This window comes from Anabrus simplex, chromosome 2 (assembly GCF_040414725.1).
Source record: "Anabrus simplex isolate iqAnaSimp1 chromosome 2, ASM4041472v1, whole genome shotgun sequence".
Lineage (NCBI taxonomy): Eukaryota > Metazoa > Arthropoda > Insecta > Orthoptera > Tettigoniidae > Anabrus > Anabrus simplex.
The window spans coordinates 536,469,521-536,489,901 of NC_090266.1; the positions used below are offsets into that span (position 1 = coordinate 536,469,521).

Below are 20,381 nucleotides of genomic sequence, written 5' to 3' on the forward strand. Positions count from 1 at the left end.
CAGCTGGCATTGAATCATTTGACAAATTCTGAATTTTTTAATTTTTTTAACAATAAACTTGAATTTTTTTTCTAAGTGATTAGATTTCTTCCACCCTGGTTCCAACTTCTTGAGTGTTAAATGAACAAAGTTTATGAAATTAAATTTTAAGCTTTGAAATACTTCAATAATAAGGTATTAATGTCTCTCAACTTCTGTTCAAAAATTAGCTAAATAAAGCTTAATCATCTGAAATCCTCTTGAGGTTGAATATCCTTTGAATCCTCCTGATTCTACCTCATATATTGTACCACGAACGCACGGTACATGCCGTATTTATTAAGAGCGATGTCTTATAATTGTCACGCACGCTAAGAACTCAAAGCTCAATGTGTTTACATCTACCAAGGCGAGCTAGCCTACGAGTGAACAGCTCTGAATGACGTAGGTGCAGGAGCGAGGTAGACTAACCCGCCGAACTCGTCAACTTGCCTCGTGGCAAGGACTGAATATTTCTGGAACCATGAATCACACATTTGAGAACTTTCGATTCAGAGATTTATGAAACTTCTTTAATAATGGTCTTACCATCTTGGGAGATATGCCATTCTGTAGCCAGTCACAAGAACGTATCCATTATCAAATCTCGAGAAAATCCATTCGAAGGATTTTCGAGTAAATTCGCTTTAAAATAACCGCGTTATCCTATGACTTGTTGGCAATAGACAGGCAAACTTTGGCAAGGGCTTGCATGGTCAGACCCTATGTTATTCTGTCCGTCAGATAGTAGAGTCGAGTGACAACGTAGTAATTATCAAATGCGACGTTTAAGTTCTCGTGCCGAGAACCAAACTCAGTATAATTCTTAAACTGCAGAACTTAATATTTCTTTGGTTAAGAAACAAGTGAAGTGTTGAACTTATTCCATTGCTATGCAAGTGTTAGAACAATATTTCAGTAAGTGTGATACCTAGCTAGATAGCTGCAGTTGCTTAAGTGCGGCCAGTATCCAGTATTCGGGAGATAGTAGGTTCGAACCCCACAGTCGGCAGCCCTGAAAATGGTTTTCCGTGGTTTCCCATTTTCACACCAGGCAAATGCTGGGGCTGTACCTTAATTAAGGCCACGGCCGCTTCCTTCCCACTCTTAGCCCTTTCCCGTCCCATCGTCGCCATAAGACCTATCTGTGTCGGTGCGACGTAAAGCAGCTAGCAAAAAAAAAAAAAAAAAAGTGTGATATTTAAAAGTGCTTGAAGTATTTCATCATAACACAAGTGTCTGCCTATTTCTTGCTATTCAACACTTACGTGTTCCTTAACTAATGATAAACTTTGAATACGATAAACTGTGCGAACCGCACTGTTAAAAGTGAGCGACGTAAACTGATAATCCATTATAGTGTTAATCTTAACTGGATTCAAACTAATTTCTGCACATACTTGTACAAAATTACTTCTAAATATTATTCAGTGACTTTATTATTTTACGAGACTCGCTGTGCCAAGAGTGACAAGTTAGTATTTATTTCATCACTATTATCAGTGTCTTACGGATAAACTCTTAAATAGCAATTTTTGTGTCAAGTGCAACATCTTATTTTACATTGTGGCAAGTAACAACAGACAGTGCATTGCAAGTGAACTGTGTTCAGTTTCATCATTTTCAGTGGTAAATAACCATGAACTGTGTTCCATCATTTCATTTCTTAAATCAATGTTATCTCCATTTTCAACTTTTGAAGCGACATTCATTAATTCCTATCTGCAAGTGGCTTGTAAAGTTTATGGCATATTTCAAACTACATGTTGTCTACCTACATCAATTAAAGGCAGTATTTTACAAATTTTGGTGTGAAGTGATTCTGAACGTGTCGGGGGACTGCACGATTGTGGACACTCCTATAAAGTTAAATTAAGAGTGATTACCCTGCATCAAGATCGCTGTAGACCTCAGAGAAATTAGAAAAGTTCAGGTACGAGGTTCAGGTTCGATTCCACGGTGACGAGAGGATCCTGGAGTACGAGTTCCCTGGAGAGCAATTTGGGAAGATGATTTTGGAGATGGTGGTTCACTGCACCAAGGTGATATGAATTTCAACTTACCAATATTTTGAATAAAGCCTATATTCAGAGTATATCTTCACTTATTGTAGTAGAACCTATCCTCCTGTACTAAGCCCTAGCTATTTTGGCCTAGGTATCGCCTTGAGAACTTTCATTCATCCTCTTTCAAATAACCAAGTTATCGGCTATCTTTTACTGGTACAATATATAATGCGTTTTGCCCTCTAAGGAGCATGTAGGGCCATTATTTAACACTGGACTTCTTGTTCTCATCTTTCCAAAACTTCCTCATCCTTTCACTATGGGCTTCTCTCTCTCTCTCTCTCTCTCTCTCAAAAGCATATTTGAGTTTCAAGTTCTTGGATGTGAACTTACGTGAATTGATTTTCTGTCTGAATGTGGTCCGTATAGATGCCAGTGGGTCAATATTATTTTCTGCAAGGTCGCTTTGAATGTCTACCAACCAGCGTAGTTTGGTTTGTCGGCTTCCGTTAATGGTGAGGATTTTTTTATTCAGTTGAGAGTCTTCATTCGTTGTATGTGTCCGTAAAATTTAATGCGCCTCTTCCGTTGCAGCCGTAAAATACAGTTCTTCTGAGCTTTTACGTATCCAGATACTGTCTTAAATCTTGGGTCCAATTATCTCCCTGAGTATCTGCTATTTTTTTCTCTCTATATCTTTGATGTTGATGGTTAAGGATGACGTCTCAGTTGTAGGCTTTGTAATTTTTCTGCATGTGTTATATTTGATAGTTTTCACTTCCAGTGTTCCTGATAACTTCACCTAAGTACTAGAAATGCTTAACTTGTGCGATATTGCCATATTTGGTTGCAATTGATGTCAGACCTTGGTTCTTGGAGTACATGTATTGTGTTTTCTCGAAAGAGATTTGGAGGCCAGTTTTGATGGCGATTTCATGAAGTTGCTCAGTGGCATGTCTGGCTTCCTCAGGAGCCTAGGTAATTATCTTTGGTTCCCCATACTTATTCCAGGTACTCCCCTCTCCCAGGTTTTGATGATCTTATCCAATACCAGATTAAACAAGAGTGGAGACAACCCATCGCCTGTCTTACTCCTGTTCTGATTTGAAATGGTTCGGAGATTTCACCCATGAATTTTACTTTAGAGGTTGTGTCTACCTTGTTATTCCGTGGTTTCCCCATTTTCACGACAGGCACATGTTGGGGCTGCACCCTAATTAAGGCCATGGCCGCTTCCTCCCCACTCCTAGCCCTTTCCTCTCCTATCGTCACCATATCTGTCAGTGCAACGTAAATCAAATAGTAAGAAAACTTCTACCTTATTAATGCTCAATTATGACAGTACTTGAATGTCTAACTCATTCTGATTTCCATCTGAATAAAATAGTGTTTCATCCTGACTATGTGGTCACGTTTAACAGGTTGTTTTTGATCACTTTGGTACCTTAATTCTACCTAATATTGATCTAAATCTAGGATTCAAATTAATATTCTTCTAATTATCACTTTGACTATAATATTGACAAGATTAAATTCCTTTAGGAAATTAAGCAGATAATTATTCCCTTTCTGATTATTATTCTCAGCCAGATTAATTATTTATGGGCCTAGGATATGCTTATTCTTCTGATTATTAAGAATATTCTTTAATTCTTCACAATTATTTTATTTAACAATAAATCTTTCTGTAGTCTTCCTTTCCTTCATTATTTTCCCCAAGAATTATTATATTAATCCACTTAATTATTTTTATTAACATTGATTTAACCTCACAGATTTATTATTATTCATAAAATAAGCTTAATATCATCACTTTCTGCTTCATTCTTTACACTTATTAATTTTTCAAAATTATACCTGCGATTTGTTTCATTCTTTGAATAAATTATAATATGATCTGATCAGTTACTGTTCTGCTACTGTAATGATTTGCCTCTTGAATAACATTTTAATTATCTTGCCAAATAACATTCTTTTCACTAACAAAAATGTCCTGATTTCGACCAGAATCTGAGCTTTCCACCATGGCAGAACACGTGAAGTTCACATAGCTGCTTTCCACTCTGAGTATCTTTTTCTTTTCAGATTTTATCGAAAACATATTGAAAGGATGTAATTGCGTTTTTGACAGCTTTTTTTTTTTTTTTTTTTTTCACAATTGGGCGACTATTTGGTTTTCTCCAGACTCTGTCATTTCTGAAATGATCTTTTGTAATTCTTCAGTTGTTGGTGGTTCTGAATCTGGCTTTTCAAAATTATTTGGGATTGATTAAAATTTTTCGAAGATTGGTTCACAATTCAAGAGTTTCTCAAAGTATTCTGCTAGTATCATGCAGTTTTCTGTGTTATCATTAGCAGTGCCCATTTACATTGCAAAATTGGAAAATCTTCATAACTTCTGCTTGAAAGTTCTGTAGAAGCTTCTCATGTTGTTTTTGGTAAATTCTTCATCAATTTAGAGGAGAGTTTTGTTTTCATGTGCCTTCTTAACCCTTCATATATTTTTATCTACCAGTTTCCTAATTGTAATGAAATTTGGTCTGCTTTCTTCTGTTTTTTTTTTTCTTTTTTTTTTTGTGATTACCAATTTTGCTATGCCCGTTTTCTTATTTCAATGAGTGCACCACATTCCAGTGACCACCAGGCATGCTTTGTAATTTTTATTTGAGGGTACTATCTCTTCAGCTTTAGTATTTATGTTTACCTTGATATTCCCCCAACTTTGGGTCTCAATTATTTCGGTTGCTTTTGTGAACTTTTTCCGTGCCGTACTTCCGACCCTTAATTGGCTTTACTTTGCATTTCCTTTTTGAGATGACTTGGAACTTAATTTTAGAGAGGTAGTGGTCTGAATCCAAATTAGCACCTGGAAGAAATTCTAATTCTATTAAGTGAAAGTTGTACGCGGACAAATATTTTTACATCTAATTCTGTAAATTTATTTAATGCAGTTGTCAGTTGTCACCGTAGAGCAAAGGCTTTGAAACATCAAAACTTGATGCGAATAGATGACTGTAGGAGAAATCTGAAGGTTGGATGACATGTATAGGAAAGCAGTTCATGAATGAAGACCAGATGGAAGCAGTGAGCATTGAATGCTGTTGCGACTACCAATCAGTGCACACAGATATAACAATGGTGACTGACATGCCATGTATCGGATCACTGTATAATTTCAGTAACGTGAACAGAATCAAATGAATCGATTGGGTAAAATGATCAAATATCCTATCACTGTACCGTATGTACGAACTTTGGTTGTCAGATAGGATGCCAGGAATACATTCTCTCTCCATCTCTCAATAATAGACATATAACGTGGAGAAACTGTCCCAAATTCTGCAAACTAACATTCATGAAAGACACTATTATGCAACTTTAACATTATACATCGCCAAAGTCAGAAGAGTTGTCATATTATACAATATAAACGTCCAAATATTAGCTATGAAATCCAAAATCTTCAAAATATGCATTATGCATGGATCTTCTCCTAAAGAGGACAAAACATGCAAACATTCACAGAACAAGAACGGTTATTTGGAATCGTTCAGTCATAAAACGAACATTTGCAAGGTTTGAGAAATGTAACCAATTTATTTTAAAACGTGCATTTGCAAGGAAATCCGGGCTCTAGTAATGACCAACAGGATAGCTTCTGAAGTTCACACCTACCGGGAAATGAGTTAATATAAGTGATGAAGGGCTACTAACTGTCTTGTGCATTATAATTCTGAAAGCAGCTGAGTTGTGAAAGTGATTGAGCAATGGAATGGAGCTTTAACTGCAGACAGACTGTTGTAACCAAGGATGAAATTTACAAAACACAACTTTTATTGCTTCACTTTATGATATTTACATAAATAACTGCAATTTATTTTGAAGCAAAAAAGGAATATTGAATCTTGAGAAAAGTCTGTCTTTATACAATATGTACAGGTTTACAGTCTTTATATACACTCCTATCTTGAAAAGATAGTCTTTGTGAATTGACACGTTGATAGTCGAGAACTATCTGGCACACTAACATAAATGTCTTTGAGAGTCCTTGTTTGTTGAAGTGCCTGAATTCCTAAAAAGCAAGTTCAATTGATTGAAGAAATTCCACCTAGCGAAACTAAGGGAGCTTGCATAACTTAGGGAATGAAAGTGGCTTGTAAAAGAATTACGGAACATAGGCAGCGGAAACAGGTAAGGGAGCGGTGACCAGAGGTGAAACCTCGTACTGCCAGAAATTCAGTCCACCTGGTCGAAGCACATTTTCAAGAGGAGTAGCCTCCGTGCTCGACGTAGGGTGTATTCTGGAGCTGGACACCGGGCAAGTGGGCTTGTGAGCAGGCAGGGAGCTCCTATTTATAGTACACTCGATGGTCAGGCACGCGCACTGAGGGCTGCGCGTCGAAGCTAGCAGAATGATACACAGGCGCGCGTGCAGCTGGCTGACGGAGCGAGAAAGGGAGCGCCGGACATACAACACCCTCCCCTCCTAAATACGCCGGTACGGCGTGAAACGGCGGCGGCGCTGGCGGCGACTGCGATGCTGGGGCGGAGCTGCTGATGTAGCTGTTGTATTGTCCGGAGCTGGAACTGGGCGGAGTGGCGCTGTCTCGTCCTGAAAGGAACCCATTGTTATTAAATGATCTAAAGCGCGTTCAGCAATAGATTTATCTGGTTTAGCAATAGCATCAATAGCTGGACAGGGGCGATAGCGCAGACGTATCTGATCTTGATGGCGGCAGATACGTTTCTCCGTAGTCTGTATCTCGTATAGACGATGACCCAAAGATCTGCAGATGACTCCAGGTATCCAGAGTGGGTTGGATTTGAATGTCCTGGTGTAGACCTTGGCGTTGAGGGAGAACTTCGTTGGTGAGGTCTTATGCTGGGCCGGGAGAGGCTGTAACAGAGAAAGTAAAGTTCTGTGAGGTCGTCCATGGAGCTTCTGTGCAGGAGTGATATTATCAGCGCCGGGTAGAGTTCTGTAGTTGTTTAAGAGTTGGAGCAAGGCTTGATCTTTAGTTAAGCCTGAAGAGACAGCTTTCTTCATACTTCTTTTAAATGTTTGTACGAAGCGTTCAGCTTCACCATTAGATTGAGGGTGAAAAGGTGGTGCTAGGATATGACGAATGCCATTATGCGTACAAAAGTTCTGAAAAGCAGTAGCTGTAAATTGAGGTCCGTTGTCTGAAATGAGTACTTGCGGTAAACCTTCTGTAGTAAAGATTTTCTGGAGAGCACGAATGGTAGCTTCGGTTGTAGTAGTCGAATGCATATCCACGACATATGGAAAGTTTGACAGTGAATCGATGACTATTAACCACATGGAATTGAGGAAAGGACCTGCGAAATCGATGTGAACTCGTTCCCATGGAGTAGTAGCAGGAGGCCATGAAGCAAGATCAGAAGACGGGGCGTTCTGATTCGTTTGACATTGCTCACAATGACGTATTAGCTTTTCGATGGCGGCATCAATACCGGGCCAGTAGCAGTGTTGACGGGCGAGTTGCTTTGTTCTGGAGATACCCCAATGGCTTTGGTGTAATAATTCGAGAACTTGTGTCTGTAGGCTAAGTGGGATAACCACTCGGAAGATGGTGCTTGCTTCTAGTAATACAACTCCGGCACGAGTCGTGAGACGATGCTGCATACGATGATAAGGTGCCAGGTGGGCAGGAAGTGTGCTCTGAAGAGGCCAACCGTTGCGGATGTAAGTACGTACAGTAGCAAGTGTACTGTCCTTATCCGTAGCTTTAGCTATGCAGGTAGCATCAATAGGAAAACTGGATACAGTATCTTCAAGTTCTATGTCCAACTGAAGACATTCAGATTCTTGAGAATCGAAGGCAGTATCAGGACCAACGGGTAAGCGGGAGAGGGCATCAGCATTACAATGCTGGGATGTGGCTCGATATACAATCTGATAGGAATAATCAGAAAGGAACATGGACCATCTTTGAAGCTTTCGGAGGGAATTCTCTGGGATCTTATTACCAGGATGGAATAAGTGTACGAGAGGCTTATGATCGGTAATGATCAGGAAATGGTTGCCATAGAGATATTCATTGAAACGGCGAATACCAAAGATGATGGCTAAAGCTTCTTTCTCTATCTGTGAGTATCGACGTTGATGGTCATTAAGTGTTTTCGAAGCGAAGGCGATGGGGCGTTCTTGTCCATGACGATCCTTCTGGGAGAGAACGGCACCGACACCGTAGTCTGAAGCGTCAGTAGCTAGCGTGATGATCTTGTCGGGCTGAAAATGAGTGAGTTGTATAGCTTGAATTAAGGCGTTGTTGATTGTTTTCCATGCCTGTTGGCATTGCGGAGTCCACTGAAACTTAACACCTTTTTTACGTAGAGCGTTTAATGGAGCTGCCACTGTAGCGAAGCGTGGAATGAACTTATTATAATAGTTCGCTTTGCCTATGAAGGACTGAAGCTGCTTGAGGTTCTGAGGTGCTGGCATGTTTACTATCGCTGAGACATTCTGTGTACTAGGACGAATTCCATTCTTATCAAGTATATGTCCTAGGTAGTGAACTTGAGGCTGAAAGAAGGTACATTTAGCGAGATTCGCTCGTAGGCCATTGTCTTTCAATTTCTGGAGAAGGAGGCGTAGATTGGTTAGATGTTCCTGATGATCTTTTCCAGTAACAATAATATCATCCAGGTAGTTAGCACAACCGGGAATGGAGGCGGTGAGTTGAGCCAAATAGCGCTGAAAAATAGCCGCTGAGGATGAAACACCGAATGGGAGCCGCTGGAGCTGTAGCAGTCCGAGAGGAGTGTTGAGTGTGAGAAATTTCTTAGATTCTTCGTCTAAAAGTAGCTGGAGATATGCTTCTTTAAGATCAACTCGAGAGAAGAATTGTCCACCAGAGAGACGACGGAATAAGTCTTCTGGACGTGGAATAGGAAAGATATCTGTGTCGAGTTGTGCGTTGACTGTAGATCGAAAATCGCCACAAAGTCGAACATTACCATCAGGTTTCTTGATTACCACGAGTGGAGTAGCCCATTGACTAGAAGTAACTGGTACAACAATTCCAGATTGTATCCATCTTTCTAATTCTTTCGTGACCTGGTCTTGAAGGGCTATGGGTACTGGACGGGCTTTGAGGAAGCGAGGCTTAGCTCCGGATTTCAGCTGTATGTGAGCTGTATAGTCTTTGGCTGTTCCGAGCTGAGAGTCGAAGACTTCAGGAAACTGCGCTAGGAGAGCGGTAACGTCAGAAGTAGGATGCAACGTAGATACGACGTTAATGTTGTCATGTATCTGGAAACCAAATAAGTTAAATAGATCCATGCCCATTATGTTTGATGCAGTGTAGTTGTTAACTACGAGAAGAGGAATGGCCTTCTGAATTCCTTTATAACTAGCCTGAAGCTTGATTTGACCTTTGATGTCAATTTTCTTCTTGTTAAATGTCACTAGCTGGATGTCAGCTGGAGAGCATGAAGGTGAACCTAAGTTGTGGTAGGTAGTCAGGTTAATAATAGAGACAGGTGATCCAGTGTCTAATTGAAAATCGACAGATCGATCAGAGAATGAGAGAGGAATGATGATTTTGTGAGAATCCTTTGTGGGAAGAATAAGATTGATCTGATCAACTTCCATGTCTTGGCGGGGCTGTATATGCTTCCGGCGTGCTGCAGTAGTCTTAGCAGGGCGGAGCGAACTTTGACAGACAGTCTTAATGTGTCCAAGTTTATTACATCGTTCACAAGTAGCTTTGAAAAAACGACAGTCACGACGTTCATGATGCTTGAAACAACCTCGGCAGGAAGGCAGGAGTTTCGAGGTGCTTTTAGAATTGGGCTTCCGTGTAGCATTACGAGAGGGAACCTGGCGAGAATGTTTGGTGGAGAGCGCCTTATCCGTACGGTTCACTGTAGCAGAGGACTTGCGGGCCTGAGGCGAGACTTGTGCAACTTCGTGTGGAGAAGCTATGGCTGCGGCAGTCTTGGTAGTAAGCTCATAAACCGTAGCAATACGCTGGACGTCTTCTAAAGAAGGGTTACTCTGTTTGACAGCGTCAAAACGTATTTTGTCTTCAGGAGTATGTAAAATTATCATGTCCCGAATGAGAGAATCAGTGTAGGATGAACCACAACCGTCCTTGGAGCAGATGAACTGGCAGGGTTTAGCTAGACCACGCAATTCAGTAATCCATTCAGTATGTGTCTGATGGGGTTGCTTTCTGCACTGAAAAAATTTATAGCGAGCAGCCACTATGTGAGGAGCTTTGGCATAGTGTTCCGTGAGACGGGCCAAGAGCTGCGTGAAGGGTACCTCAGATAAGTGTTCTTCCGGACTTAATTTACGTAGTAATTCACACGTAGCATTGCCAACCGAACTAAGAAATAGTGCGCGGCGGCGTTGATCATCTGTGACAGAATGGCAGATGAAATGCTGTTGTAAACGGGCTAAATAAACTGACCATTCTTCCTTAGCCGGATCAAAAGCAGAGAACGGAGGAATAGCTGATGGCTGTGTAGAGACAGAAATAGCTTGAATAGCCTGAATTAATGCTGCCTGTTGTTGTTGCATAAACTGTTGTTGTTGCTGTTGTAAGGCTTGGAAGACCGTAGCGAGTTGTTCCGCAGTAGCCATTGCGAGATGCGTGGAAGAAAGAGTAAGGTAAGCAGTGTGTCAGAACTGGTTGGAGTGTCGTTGTTGTTTAGCACGTCGTCGTAGAGTTGACAACTGGGCCTGTGGAATTGTAGTGTCGTGGTTACCTCGTTGCTATAGAGTTGGCGATTGGGGCCGATGACGTGTAGTTTGTTGCTTTTTTACCTCGTCGCCATAGAGTTGGCAACTGGGGTCGAAGAATTGTAGGTTGTTGCTTTTTACCTCGTCGCCATAGAGTTGTGTTGTAACCAAGGATGAAATTTACAAAACACAACTTTTATTGCTTCACTTTATGATATTTACATAAATAACTGCAATTTATTTTGAAGCAAAAAAGGAATATTGAATCTTGAGAAAAGTCTGTCTTTATACAATATGTACAGGTTTACAGTCTTTATATACACTCCTATCTTGAAAAGATAGTCTTTGTGAATTGACACGTTGATAGTCGAGAACTATCTGGCACACTAACATAAATGTCTTTGAGAGTCCTTGTTTGTTGAAGTGCCTGAATTCCTAAAAAGCAAGTTCAATTGATTGAAGAAATTCCACCTAGCGAAACTAAGGGAGCTTGCATAACTTAGGGAATGAAAGTGGCTTGTAAAAGAATTACGGAACATAGGCAGCGGAAACAGGTAAGGGAGCGGTGACCAGAGGTGAAACCTCGTACTGCCAGAAATTCAGTCCACCTGGTCGAAGCACATTTTCAAGAGGAGTAGCCTCCGTGCTCGACGTAGGGTGTATTCTGGAGCTGGACACCGGGCAAGTGGGCTTGTGAGCAGGCAGGGAGCTCCTATTTATAGTACACTCGATGGTCAGGCACGCGCACTGAGGGCTGCGCGTCGAAGCTAGCAGAATGATACACAGGCGCGCGTGCAGCTGGCTGACGGAGCGAGAAAGGGAGCGCCGGACATACAACACAGACCCCCCCCTCCCTCGCCTCAGTCAAAAACATAACTGTACAGTGTGTGCACTCATTCATTTACCCCGTCTCAGGTACCCGAATTCTTCACAAATATTTATCCTTGTGGCTTACAGAAACGAGCCTCAGCTGCCACATCGGCAGAAAAGACACACAAAAAGGCCCTCTTCGCATTCTAACATTTGCATCACAATAAACATCACATCAAAGCTCACAGCCACCCGTACTTCACATATATACTAATTCACACTTCTGGCGTCTTGCATCTCTAATATACAGGTTCGACTCTCAGCTAATCTCAATAACATCTCGCCTCACTCTCAGCCTTTTAACTAAGCCTTTACACTGCTAATTCCACTGTCATCTCGTGGTGGTAGTATACATAAATATCTGGGCTCATTCCGGCCTCACATCTACCCCCTGTGGGTTCGCATCTCGCCCTCGGTTACAGATCGGTCTGTTGCATATAAATCTAAAGGATCCCCACTCGTCACAAATGATGGAAATTTTTTCACTGGTCTGGCTCCAAGCTGAAAAACATGCCTCGTGCAACTCGTGCACACGCTGACATTAACTGCATGGTGTTCGGTATCGGGTTCCCCGCTCAAAACACTAGAGGTGATCTTGCCTCCGAATTTAACCGACGACAATGACATCACTAACCCTGGCACCCAAAATTGGCGCTAAAGAAACTACATAAGAAACACATAATAACCATTAAAGTAATATCATAATCTATAAGTTTCATCTCTGTATTGATTATATTCACAAATATGAAGTTTAGAAGCTTCCACCTAATCAATACATATATTTACACACCATTGTTCTACAGTACTGGTTTCGACCTTGTGAAGGTCATCTTCAGCTGATAATCACAATATGCAATTGAAACATCACAATAAGAATGTCATATGATATAGGTGAAAACATAGTCATTACAATTGTTCTGGTTTAAATAATTGTCTACAATAACTGATATAATAATTAAAACTTAACATTACTATATGTACTTGAATGATGTATGTTAAAATACGTTTTCTTAAATTATAAAGGTGTCATATAGTGTGGATAAAAAACGTTATCAATTTGCAAATGTTTTTCGTCTTATCTTCATCTACGTTAATCGATATGAGAATTAAAACTTTGCAATGCTATTATGTGCACAGGTGATATATGTTAAATGTACAATATTCTTGAATTATAAAGTGTCCACTGTTCCACATTAAAACTTATGGTTAGATGAAAAAAACATTTTGAAGTACAGATTAATTCTTGCGGCGTGTTGTATATACGACTATGTTATATGATCAGCCGTGTTCGTCTACTGGTGATATAATAGTCTGAGTTTCTTGAAGTAATATGAACACTTATGTTGAAATCAGGTAGTTGTCCGGTGTTTAGTGCGGGACTTCGTCGATATGTTCACAAAGCTTATAGTTTATGCTAAGACTGAATTGACCATAAAATGCGGTATATAAATACAGATAAGAAGTTGATTTGGCGACGTGCTTCCCTTTGTTTTAATGTTATATGATTTTGTCAAATGTCAATATGTAATATAATACTTGATTTCAACATATCTTGTGTTTTTTTTTTTTTTTTGTTAGCGTGAAACCTTCTTTCTTCACTTTGTGTTGTAGGACGTATTTTATATCTGTAAATAGAAATAAAGTGTAAGAAATGTTGCATCTGCCAAGTTTGTTTTGAAGTGGGAATGGGTGTGCGTGTACTTACTGTAGATGTTGACACTTGATGTGTGTTATTCGGCAGCACGTCGAGCACTGTTCCGTATTTGTCTGCAGTTGCTGCTTGTGGCTGCGGAGGGGAAGTTCGGAGGGGCAGGAGGAGCGGCTGTTGGGGAAGTAGGACTGTTCGTATGGACATTGAAACTTCGATAAATACACTAACAGTGTTTGGAAAAATCAAGAATCAAACAAGAATTAGCCAAATCTTCCAACTTAATTGGCATATTTACTATGACTTGGACATCAATATTATGTTAACGTCTAGTCCATTAATAATACATTTTAATTGTCAAATTCTCTTGTTTACTTTTTAAGTAGTGACTACATTTTATCAATATTATTTTATTAACGTCGGTAGTCCATTAATGAGACATTTTAATTGTCCATTTTTCTTATTTACTTTTTAAGTGTGACAATATTTTATTGTGTAAAACATTTTTAATGTGCATATTTATTAGCGAATGACTTAACCTGGAGGCAATCGTATTAATGATGGCTGAAGATGCTCGATACAGCGAGCGAAACATGTCCCAATTAAGGTTTGTATTGTAATGTCCCTTTAGGACAAACATTTTATGTATTGAATTGTGTAGATAATAAATAAAGGAATCGCGAATACGAGTAATAAATATCCTGGGATTTTTCGTACAAAATGTAAGTGCCAATGCATCGGCATCTTGGCACTGTAAGAGTTACACAATTCATCCCGCTTTATCATAGAAATATCCTAATTTTTTGAAGATTTGTGCTAAGGAATACGTCATTAATCACTTACGTGCGAAAAATCTGGCCAGTACCCATAAGTCAAAATAGGGTTTTCTCCTCCAAAAATGTATGGATTTATCTAACGAGCACCCACCTCAATCCAGCTGTTACTGCTTCTCTCTATGTGATTGGCTTGGGACAAATATGAATCAAGAGTGATATGTTTGGTGTAAAATGAAGGGCGAGTCAGACATAGACATAGCCTCCCTTAATGAAATTTGCTATGATTAGAGAAATTAAGAGAGGTACGAGCCCAGTGTAATTTAGAGACTTGACCTTGTAGATCAAGGGGTGTGAAGTGTGCTTCTTTTTGGGGGAGGTAAGTAACTTGTCAATCATGTTGCTAGAACTAATGAGTGCAAAGGAGGTTGACAGTTTGCGAAGTTAAGGCTGTTAGGTATTTTATAACCAATCTAAATTGCCATTTCTGTATGGACCAGATTTTTCTCTTGTAAGTGTACAGATTTCTTCCTGTTACTTGCTGAAAAAATTAGCATTTAATGCTGCTTATGTCACTTCCTGACTTAAGATTGCCATATGTTTTCTTTGTGAAGTAGCTATCTCTTGGCCTTTCATTTTTGTCTGTTAACATTGGCGAGTACTGCCAATATTGCTGCATGGGAATTTAATTGGTTGTATGCACAATTTTTAATGATGATACGATCTGCTTTCTTGAAATTTATATTTGGACACTATCATGCATCTTAATTGTGCTGATAATGAAATTGTTTGACAGTCTATGAAATTTAAAAAATATATTCATCACCTTCCAGACAATTTGACAATTTTCTCAGTAATTACAGTAAGCGAAATTGGACGTGTTCTGCAGCCATGTGGAGAAATATTTAAGAATTCAAAAAATTAACCACAACTGGCAAGCAAGCAGAGTGTTATTTCACAATAGACAAATATAAGTCTCTCGCCTTTGGTCACTTGCAAGTTGCACCAAGTTTACTGTGAATATCTTCCTCTTGTTGCATTCTGCAGAATTTTTTAAATATAGATTCCTTCCCAGTTGAAAGGCATTTGCATGTCTTCTTTGCTGGCAGTTTTATTTATTTTATTCATGTTAGTATCCTCTATATCTTTCTTAAATGGTTGAAATTTGTTTCATTACTCTTCAGGAAACAAATTGTAATTTCCAGATATCTCAGTGCCACATGTTGCAACTAATTTTTTTCTGTTCAAGAAACCTGCCAGTTTCTTTAGACAAGCGTGCGAGCATGTTAGATTTTTCTAAGAGCAGCTGACTTATTAGCCAGAAAAATATTTTGAATAATAATTTACAGGAGGATTATAGCTCAGTGAAATAAGTTGCATTAGCATATTTAAAATGTAAGATATTCAACTAAAGTTTCTGTTCAACTGACAATGAGCTGGAAATCTTTCAAAGTAGTTGCTGAAGAGATTTACCAAATTAATTGTGTGACGAGTAGTGATTTTATAGTTAATAGATATTTGTATTCAGCATAACAAAAATAGGTTATATTCAATGTTATACTTGCCTTTATACTAAATTTAGGCATCTCTTTGCTGGGCATTATTATAATCATCATCATAATCATCATCCATGACCCATTCCAGTTGCCCGGGTGTGGTTAACAAGCCTCCTCCACTCCTTTCTGTCCTAGTATTTTTTTGGGAATATCTACACTTGTTCTTTACCACTAGACATTGTAATTTAGCTGCTTTATGGTTGAGAGAGCAGGTGATTTGTTTCAGCTTGGTTGCTGCCTGTATTCATGTACTTTTCATAATGTTTTCAGATCTGGGATACTGCTGGCCAGGAACGATTCCAGTCTCTCGGTGTGGCTTTCTATCGTGGTGCAGATTGCTGTGTTTTGGTATTTGATGTATCTGCTCCCCAGTCATTCAAATCACTTGACAGTTGGCGAGATGAGTTTCTTATACAGGCTTCGCCCAGAGATCCTGAGAACTTCCCGTTTGTTGTGTTAGGAAATAAAGTTGATCTGGAGAATAGAGCAGTAAGTTAGTTTTGTTTTATTGTGGAGGTTATCTGGGCGGTTGGACATTGTAGTTAACTCACTCAAGTTGTCTATTGCTTGTTGATATAAAGGAAGCAATGTATAGGTTGAAGTTGTTTATAACATCCATTGTAATTGACAATGGCTGTTACAATGATCAAACATTCAATTATGATGTTAAATCTAAATCCAGATTATATATTATGTAATGTATTCTGAACTGTTCTGAAATTCAGCATCACTGTCATGAGCCAAGCATAAGCATCTGTCAGAAATCCGTGAATAATTCGAAGCTTGTGGTGTTCTCCATGAGGTAAGGTGTTACATGGAAATAACGTCTAAACCATTAAAGGTATTGGTATTCTGTTTTCATATATCGTAAATGATACCCAGGGACTTGTAAAATAATGTGCTACATTTTCTCATGGGGTGATTAATAATAACAGAGATATTAATATTAACGCCATATTTTTAAATGAAGTGGCACAAATTCGTGCAGCTGGCCTAAAAGTTCAACTGCGGACAAGTTCAAATATGTAAGTATTTTCAAAATCGGACAGTTACTTTCTGAGATATCAATAAGAACAACATGCGCAGTTTTGCATGCCACATTAGAAGACATGCAGTCAGGCCAGGACATATTGACACGCAAGTAGTATCCTGGGTGTAGTTGCAGCCACAGAATGGATGCCAGGCATGTGAAAATATCGTACACATGTGATGGGTTTCCGAAGTGTGTATAACAGGTGAACTCATGACAGGACAGGGAGGGTTAATGTTTTTAAAAGGAATAAAATAATTACTTTGACTTGGTACCTTCAAGATAGGCCACGGCCGACATCCTTTCCAAATCCTTCCCATTCCCATCCCTGGGAAAAGGTGCCAAACTGAGCGTAACCTGTTACACATGGATTTCAAAACAAACAACTACTTTTATCTTCCTTCCTCATTGTGTGTTAGCCAGTCATACAATAACATTGCACACCCAGGGTATGTTACGGTACATCACATTTTTGTACAATAGTTTACAGTACGTATGTGGTATCTGTTCTGTGGCTGGAATCAATGTCAGGAAACAGCCTGCGTGCCAATACGTCCTTGGGCTGAATGTACACTGTCTGATGCAGCACGCAAAAGCCCAAATGCGGTTTTTATTGACATCTCAAAAAGTAACTGTCCGATTTTTAAAATACTTACATATTTGAACTTGTACACAGTTTAACTTTTAGGCCAACTGTATGTATCCGTGCCGTTCCATTTTAAAATATGGAGTTAGTATTAATATCTCGGTTATTAATTACCCCATGAGAATAAGTAGCACATTATTTTACAAGCCCCTAGATATCATTTACAAATATGAAAACAGAATACAGTTATCTTTTGTTTAGACGTTATTTCTGTGTAACATCTTACGTGAAAAACCCTGTATAATGACGAAGGAAAATGTGAAGTAACATAGATAAGGATGAGCTAACTGAATGATAAAGCAAAGATACAGAATACTAGGAAGCACTTTCCACATTTGTTCAATTTTAAAAATCGTGATATATATTACAGCATGGGACGATAAATGGCATTTTAATATCTGTTAGAGCAAAATTGCTCATCAGTACAATGGGAAATTGGTTATCTTTGTCTGTTAACAGTTGACAATCCTGAACTGCATACCACATCAACAATGACTTCTGAAGCTAGCAATATAGACTGTCAAGCACGACATTATACCGTTTACACAGACATTAATTTAAATAAATCTCAAACATTAAATCCAACAATTTCATTTATATTACGAATCACAGAAAGAAGAAAAATTAAGATAAAATTAAAATTCACTAGAATGTACAAATGAACATTAGCATGGTGTTTGAGTCAGGTTTCATTCTGCTGTGCACTGTGTATTCTGGTCTTGCTTATTCCACTGGTTCGATTGTACAAGATTCGCTGTAAGTGGTCACAATTACGTCCATTCATATACTTCTGTTATTTCTCCATTTCAAGGAAAATTTTCATAACTAATCATATTGAAAAGGCAAAATACTGACTGGTAGCCTGAGTTGAAAAAGCATTCAATAAATCAAAATCAACAACAGTGAAAACCTGAAATGCACAACAATCCACTTTTACACTGAACTCGGGTCAACTTCAATCTTGTAGGTTAAGCTGAAATAAATACATCTATTCGCTACTCATATAAATCATGGAAGAGTAGATGTGAGATGCAGTGATTATCTACCTGAAATAAAATAACAATAGGGCTGCATATAAATATTTCACTGTACTTTATTTAAAGACATACAGCATCCTCCTCCTCTACAATTTTTTCCTATCAGTGCTGTACGTACTATCATCCTTCATAATAATTCAAATAAATAAAATTAGGAGCCCAAATAAATGATCATTCCCGTGTAATTTACTGATTAGAGGACTCTTTAATATCCATAACTGAGTGTTTAATCAGTCATTACAGGCCAATTCCCGGCGCCGCGTGTTTACATTTGTACATTTCTTTTTAATATATATATGAATCTTACCATCTAAACAAATTAAGATTTATGCGTAACGTCTAGATGATACTTAATAACCCCCACAAATTTCATTGTTGTAAACCCGATGTATGCGATTTTATAAACATTTAAACGTAACGATCGGTGTTTACATAGAACAGACTTTTAACTTCACATACCTTTATGTTTTTTTCTAAATTCTGCGAATTGTGGTAAGTTTTATTGGTAATGTTAAGATACTGTTTACAAGAAGGCCAAATGTACATTTTGCAGGGGGGGGAAGAAACAAACGTGTAAGTTGCGTGATGTCTGCGTAATATAGTTAAAGGTGATCGTCGCGGATTTACTTCACAGCATCGCGGGATTACACACGCGAATCTGTGCTATGATGACATGGCGTGAGGGACTAATAATTCTTAAACTCCACATCAAATACGGTCACTGAATGATTAAATGCATATTTAATATCGCAGTCAAGCTGCTTGCAACCATCAAGATGGGCTGGGTTCGAGTCCCGATTAATGCGTGTGTGATTTTTCGAGGTGAAAATCCGGTGGTTCGGATTTCGCTTAAAAAATGAGGTCCCGTGGCTTATCTCTTTTGGACCCAGTGTCCATAATCATGTACCCAGCTTTCTGCAGTCTTTTTCTAATGTTTCAAGTCTAGTTACAACTTTTGAAATGGCTTGTCCATGTTCATGCACTTTTCTGCTTTTGGCAACTTAGTACCATCTATCGGGGACTCATGGAAGTAGATAAATAAATTATCAGCTTGTAACCAGCTGAGAATTCATCAGGTAAGACCTCTATATTTTTCTATTTTATTAGTAAATTAACGTAGTTGTATCGTTTAGAACTATTAATATTAAAGTAAATTGCACATACGATGATTAGATGGAAATAGTTTGACTGGGTAACCTTCCATTGATGTATCATCTGTGTATAAAATATTATGTACATGATCATGTCCATCCAGTCTCATGGTTGTTTACGTAAGGGATATAATACCTGAATTTTCACTTCAAGAAGAGTACATTGACAGTATCACTTTCATAAGCATGATATAAAATAAAGTGATTGCTGTAACTGCCTGTAACAATAATTTATCGCAAATAGGTCTAGATATAATAGTGAATATATTTGAAACTGTAAACATAGCAGAATTACTCATCGGTCTAGTGAAGTAAATTTAATCAATCTGAATAGCCTATAACTGTTTTTTCCTATTCAGGATATAATTACGAAGTTTTATTTCTTTTAGGTCCATCTAGCACAAGTGACAAATGCTTGGATGCATTTCAGATACTGGGTTTGTTGGAAGCAGGTGATGTATCTGATGTGGATGACTTCCTCATTGATGAGGAAGATGTTCATCATAAGAATATTAGATCCTCGCTGAGAACTGGAGCCGACTATCAACAGAAAACTCAGCACCTATCAAGTGATGAAGGGAGAGAGGATGAAGAGGATGAAATTTTGACCCAAGGAACAGTTCATGAAACCTGTGCAAATGTTATCACTGAGAAGGACATTAGGTGGCGCCGAAGGTTATTAGTTATTCCTGACCTTGAATGGGAGGCCCCAGAAGGGAACTGTGATGAAGTGCTACCACCTGTATATTATTTCCTTAGGTATATAAAACTGTCTGATTTTGATAAGTTTGCAGAGTGTACAAATATTTATGCTCCACAGAACAACGTAACCAACTTCAAACCAGATTCAGGTTTTATTTGCTCTGCATATTGCCATTGGCTGCTTGCAGTTTCCTAGAGTGAGACTTTTCTGGGACATTGCACTAGGAATAT

At 38.7% G+C, this 20,381-nt stretch overlaps 1 protein-coding gene across 2 annotated transcripts in view; it reads left to right on the forward strand.

Annotated features, from left to right (window-relative positions):
- Rab7 (RAS oncogene family member Rab7) overlaps window positions 1-20,381 on the forward strand; it is a 214,614-nt gene that overhangs the window by 143,444 nt on the left and 50,789 nt on the right. For both annotated transcript variants that reach the window (XM_067140910.2, XM_067140911.2), the window contains exon 4: window positions 15,855-16,073. In XM_067140910.2, coding sequence (XP_066997011.1) covers window positions 15,855-16,073 — 219 coding nt within the window. The remainder of the gene's footprint in view (window positions 1-15,854; window positions 16,074-20,381) is intronic.